The 6,404-nt window shown below is 39.8% G+C and overlaps 1 protein-coding gene across 1 annotated transcript; it reads right to left on the reverse strand.

Annotated features, from left to right (window-relative positions):
* Positions 1 to 2,015: 2,015 nt before the first annotated feature.
* Positions 2,016 to 5,577, reverse strand: LOC120541927 (heterogeneous nuclear ribonucleoprotein A/B-like). Its single transcript, XM_039773912.1, has 9 exons — positions 5,472 to 5,577; positions 4,795 to 5,008; positions 4,203 to 4,371; positions 3,960 to 4,118; positions 3,737 to 3,868; positions 3,011 to 3,128; positions 2,745 to 2,909; positions 2,562 to 2,647; positions 2,016 to 2,351 (listed from the first exon to the last, which is right to left on the reverse strand). Exons 2-8 carry the CDS (start codon positions 4,977 to 4,979, stop codon positions 2,577 to 2,579), a joined length of 999 nt encoding a protein of 332 aa, XP_039629846.1. The 5' UTR covers positions 4,980 to 5,008; positions 5,472 to 5,577; the 3' UTR covers positions 2,016 to 2,351; positions 2,562 to 2,576.
* Between the last annotated feature and the right edge of the window lie 827 nt (positions 5,578 to 6,404).

Genomic DNA, 6,404 nt, shown 5'->3' on the forward strand with positions numbered 1-6,404 from the left:
AGAAAATCAAAATCAGATGGAAGGATGTAGAAAAAGGTGAAAGTGAGGGTAAAGCAAATAAACACTCAAGCGAATAAATGCAAATTCTAAACAAAGAAAAAAGTAGCACTTTGTTCAACAATAAGACCAGGAAAGAAAAAAAAAAAAACACGATTTGAATAAAACAGAAGCAGATTTTCACTTACTAAGTGAGCCTGACGCTGAAGTAGCTGTAACTTAAATGCCACTGACAAAAACAGTTAAGGACCAAATTTTAGGTTTGAAAACTAGTTAAATATATAACCTGGGGGTTCCAATCAGGTTGGTTTATTCTAGCAGAGAATCAAACCCATGACTTGGGGGCCATTGCCCTAAAACATGTAAAACCACCCCAACCCTCCCAAAATATTCAGCTATAAAACCAATTTAGAAAACGTAACATTTTTTATCACAGCAAGCCATTTGAATTTCTTCCAACAGGTTGTCCTCTGCATGTATGGAGTCTTGCACAAGTTTATAAATTTTCTAAAGCCTTTAATTGGAATGTTAAAACCTACATAAATTTAAAACTGTTTTTCTTTTAATCACTACAAATGAGGTTAAGAGCAGCTTCAACCCACCAAATCTGTATATACAGTTAAACTGCCACTCAATGACTGTTTAAAACGGTGGTCTCAAATTCTGGTCCTGGAGGGCTGCAGGTTCATTCTAACACTTTAGTAAATGGTTTTTGAATCAAGTTTAATTGACTTGCTCTTGAAGACTCGGACCCAAAATTGTTTTTCCTTAATTAGCAGCCAAACAATGAGGAAAAAAAAAAACACCACACGACCAGCAAACTGTGCCCGTCTTAAAACCTCTGAATAAAGATGAAGGTCTCGGGAATGTTGGATCTCCTCAGGTACACAAAACATTTAAGCGTTTAGAAAATTTCGGAAATGTCTACAATTTCACAATTCGAGCAACAAGCCATTGAATTAATGGGTTTAACGACAAGACTGCCTATTTAAGCAACTGGTTGGAGTTTGAGACCCTGACTTAGCTGGTCTTTTGTTGGCTCCCTCACTTTGATTTCATTTGTTTGGATGCCATTTAAGGAAAGAAACAAAGAGCAAGCCTTAAACTAAAAAGAAATGTTAATTAGCAGCAAAAATTGGTCACCATTTAAGGGTCAGAAAGAAAACCTGCAGTCACAGAAGCCCTCCAGGACCAGAGTATGAGACCACTGGTTTAAAGCAACCTGTCCACAATGGGGGGGGGGAGCCCCTGTAAATTGCCTGAATTCTTATTGGTTAACTAATCTTGGCCTAAATAGTAAGAAAAAAAAAAATCCTAAGACTATGTAAAGCAAATCACATCAAAAAGCCAGAATTAGTTTGATTCTATCAGCACCAGCTTATGGAATATTCGTCTGTACCAAGAAAGGTGTCAAGAGGCGAGAGCAACAAATGAAATGAAACTGGTTTATTACACGGGCACTGCATGGTCAGAGGAGGCACAAGCTTGCCAGCTGTCTGTACGAATGACTCAAGCCGACCATTTTAACAGTTTAAAGCCCCCACCCCATACGTCTGTACATTTCCAGCTTTTGATTGCAAGAAACTGGTAAGTCACATTTAAAAGTACAAATTAAAATTATCCATTTACAAATTACATGTATCAGTGTATACCCAAATGTAATCTTATATATATATTAAAAAAATAGGATTTGGAAAATTCAGGACAAGAACACAAAAGATAATATAAAAAGCATAGTTTATTTCTACTTTGTTGCCCAAAAGGAGAATAACTTGCAGTGTGGCGGGGAGGAGTGTCCTTATACATTTGACCAAGTCTACATTAAAAATTAAATTCCAATTTAGTCATTTTCTATTGACATCTATAAATCTTGTCTGCCCTTAATCATAGCACAAAATTACAGCAAGCAATCTCATTCAAAAAATATCCAAACAGAATGCCCTTTCAAAGCTTAACCATGCAGCTTCAGCATACTTGGCACACAAGTTACAGTGAAAGTAAATATAGAAACACACAAATTACTTAAAATTGTTTATTTCAAAAGCTTCCCAGCTTTGATCGTATATTGTGGTAAATCCAGTAGACATGTAAAATACAACCTTACAATACATTAGATTCAAAATAGGTACCAAAAAGTACAGTAAAAATAACACTTCCATTACTGGAAATGTATATGGACACAAAACAATATAAAATAAAAGTGGAAAAGTGACACTTGCTTCCCCAGTTCCTCACTTGTTCTGTACAAATGGAGCACAAGTCTTTAAGTCTGCCAACTCCAAAAGGAAAGTTAACCCCCTGTATTTAATGCAGCAGCATGAAGGGGACCCAGGATCTTGTATTTTATTTTATACCTTAAAAGAAAAATGGGTGCATTAAATAAATGAGAATGAGTAACTTACCCAATTCTCAAAGAACTCAGGAAGCTGAATTAAGCTCCTAGGTTGTTACAGTACTTCAACTACTGTGTGCTAGGTTTTAAAAAAACACACATTACACTAAGTCATGCTCATCCTTCATATGCTTAGCACAAGCCAAGCAAGGCATCAACTGATGGGGCATACCTGCACAACGTGTTATCAGTATGGCTTGTAGCTACTCTGGTGACCGCCACGTCTTGGAGTTTTCCCATAGCTTGTATTACCCTGGTCTGGAGAGAACACAAGTTAAATAACCAAACATTTGTGGGGGGGCTGGGGGAGAAAAAGGTTGCTAAACAACCTCCAAAATGTGAAATGCTCACTTACTGTAGTCATAGCCACCTTGACCATATCCATAGTATCCAGCATAGTCATAATTGCCATAACCTCCATAGCCACCATAACTTTGCTGTCCACCATAGCCATACCCTTGACTGCCATAGCCCTGATTCCAGTAGTTATTATACCCTTGGTTCCAGCTTTGGTTTTGGGCTATTAAAAAAAAAAATAAATTAGCCAAAAACAGACTGCATTCACTGCTGAATCAAAGTGTTTAGCAAGATTTAATTAGGACAGACAGATGCCCAACTTACCACTGCTACTACCACCACCACGACCACCTCTGCCTCTTCCAGAGAAGCTTCCACCTCCCCGGCTACTAAACTGTTGCTGTTGATAAACCTCCTTAGGTTGGGCAATTTTAATTTCACACTGCAAATAAAAGTTGTTAAAAATGGGTAAGTCCAAATCAATCCTTACAGCCAACATTAGTCCTGGTTAAAGGAATTCTAACAAAAAGTTACTCCATGTAGTTAGAAATGGTAGCTCAGAAATTAAGGTTTTCATGCAGAACAAGAGAATACCAGTTGATATAAATGGAACATAATGGTAATCCACTTCGTGCAATAGCAAACAAATTGCACCCAACCAATGGGGGGAAAAAAAAAAAAAAAACTCTAAATAAAGGATGTATGAAATTTAACACTTCCAGAAAGCATTACATATAAAAGCAGGAAAGGCTGCCATAATACTATGCATTAGAGTTTCTGCCACTCCTGCTCAGTCACTTGTCAAGAGTGCAGTTTCCCCAAAATTATAGCAAAACCTCATGCTTTCAGGAGACACTTGAAAATTTTTTTCCACTAGACATAGCACCTTTATGTTCCATCATATTTTTTTCTTGGTCAGCATGAGGAAACTGAAGATTAAGGCCACCACTACAAAGTACATGGAGCAAGTAACAATACCAGGGGTCAAACAAATCCTTCAAACAGAACATGTGCAATGGCCACACAACCACCATCTGTTCAGTTACCTACCTTGCTTCCACTGACATTATGATATTTCTTCTCCAGAATTTTCTTAACTGGAGTCTCATCTTTAAATGTAATAAACACAAAGCCCCTTCTCTTATTTGATTTAGGGTCCATTGGAAGCTCAATTGACTCAATCTATGCAAAGAAAGGGAAAAAAATAAAACAAACTATTTGTACCAGCTACCAAAATTACCATTTTTGGTCCCAAAGGAAAAAAAAAACAAACCTCTCCAAAGGTCCCAAAGTATTCCCTGATTTTCTCTTCTGTTGTTTCTGGATTTAAGCCTCCAACAAATATTTTTTTCACAGGATCTTTTTTCATAGCCATAGCCTTCTTTGGGTCAATCTGCCGGCCGTCTAGTCGGTGCTCTTTCTGCTCAAGGACCTGCAATACAAAAGAAACACAGTCAAGATTGAGACATGAAGACTAATCAGACGTTGGGATCCGAGTATAAAAAAAAAAAATTACCTTGTCTACACTGGCAGCATCCTTAAAAAGAATAAACCCAAACCCTCTTGATCTCCCCGTGTTGGGATCCATCTTGATAGTGCAATCCGTAACCTCGCCAAACTTGGAAAAGTAGTCCTTAAGATCTTTCTTGCTAGTGTCCCAACTTAGTCCACCAACAAACATTTTTCTGTTGAAATAAGAGACATGCCTTCAGAATTCAAAAGACTGGATGCTTGACGCCCAGGAGGACAGACCTGCAGCATCTTTCCAGAATGCTACTCAACATCCATCCTCATAGAGAGAGAGAGAATTAAAATAAAAGCAGTGGCCTCAGCTCACAAAAGGCACCGCTTTTGTCTCAAGACCCGTAAATCAATCAGATCGCGGTGGGCCGCGATTGCTCCCCTTTTACCCCTCAATAGCACGCAAGCTCAACACGCAGATGTGCGGCTCTCCCCCGCCCATCCCCCCCTCAATTCAGCACATGGCGCCAACAAAGACGATCAGAACAAAGGAGGCAATGCAGCGCCTCTCTGTACGCGATTGCCCCTAAAGCTCCACTCGATCGGTCTTAAAAAGAAAATCGTCACAAAAAGAGCCGCGCATTTACCCCGCATCCTCTTCACTTTTGCTGGCGTTGATCTGATCGCCTTCTGTTGCGCCATTCTGCCCATCACCGCCAGCCCCTTCTCCCGCCGCGGTTTCTGACTGCTCCGCCGCTTCGGCTCCATTCAAGTCCTCTCCTTCGTGGCCGTTTTCAGAAGTCTCCATCAGTTGCTGCTCGGTGTCAGACATGGTAGATTGTGGCGTTTCAGATGTTAAATCTACAAAAGAAAAAAAGACAGGGCTTCGTTAAGAATTGCCCACAGCAAGGCCGAGATCAGCGCTCATCATACACCCTTAACCCTTTCTAACAGCCAAATGTTTTAGAGGAAACCACTACGCGGACGTGTTCAAAAGTCTGTGCACCGAAACGATGCTGCTTGCACCCAGTTCAATTCGGGGCCTACGCTGAAAGAGTCCAGCATTTGCAAGGCCTACGCGAAGAAGAAAAAAAAAATGCAACAAACGGAACGACAAAGCACGAAAGGCGGCGATTCCTTACATAACAGGCCTTGCGTATTCCAAAAAAAACTGCACAGGCCCAGCACGATAAATAATTACATAGACGGCCCTCGAGGTAGCGTTCACAACGAATTATAAATCTACAAACATTATTGAGACCACGCGCGGCGGTTAAACAGTCCCCCCGCAAAAACCAAAAAGAAGCGTCAACGCGGGTCTTACATTTCACACAATCGGAGCTTCCGACCGCTCGTCAAGATGGACTCTCCCTCGTATTGCCAACTCGTGGCTGATTTTATAGCACCGGATAAAATCGTCCGCTCAACAAAGACGATTCCGGTTCGTGGAAAGGAAGTGTCAATCACATTGATCGCCATTTGCTATTTGTCGTCGCCCTCTCCAAAGCCTGCCCATCGCTTTTTTTAAAACGCTAAGTGCGAAGAGATGGGCCGGATCTAAAAAAAAAAAAATCATTTTCAAGGAGAAAAAAATCGAAGTACAGTGGAGGAGGCTACATTATACAAAAAATTGCAGCTTTTAATTTCATGTAGGGATATTATCGGCATTACAGAGTCTAAAGTACGAGGAAATGTCAGGACAAACCAGATACACTGGCATGTTATTTTACAGACGCACAGCAATTCAACTGAACGCAGTAGGAACAAAGCGACGTTACACCGGATTTACATATTCACGAGATTTACCTAAAATTACCAAAGAAAAGAATCAGCCATCTCATCCACTTCTGTTCAGCCGTTAAATAAAATAAATAAATGCCCGGATAACCGATAACGTTTGTGCAATCGTGCGTTTCTATTTGCGTGAGGAAGGATATTGTTTATTGCTACATTGTGTGATATACAGTATTTCGATATTATATACTAAGGTTAATATTAAACATAATTCATACTTACAAAGCTCAAAAAATCTACAGTGCCTTACACATGATACTTCTTGCTCTATCTATATTGTACTTTTTTTTACATTGGTTGCATCGTTGTCTTTTATTACTGCACTTTTTCTCATTTGCTTAGGCTCGTTTCTTAAAACACTTCCATTCTCATTGCTCCAGGTACATGTGCTGAAGCAGCGTATTTGGTAAGGCACAACAACACAGTACTTATGCAAAACTAAATTTGACACCCGAAACCTTTA

This window comes from Polypterus senegalus, chromosome 13 (assembly GCF_016835505.1).
Source record: "Polypterus senegalus isolate Bchr_013 chromosome 13, ASM1683550v1, whole genome shotgun sequence".
In the NCBI taxonomy this organism is placed as follows: domain Eukaryota; kingdom Metazoa; phylum Chordata; class Cladistia; order Polypteriformes; family Polypteridae; genus Polypterus; species Polypterus senegalus.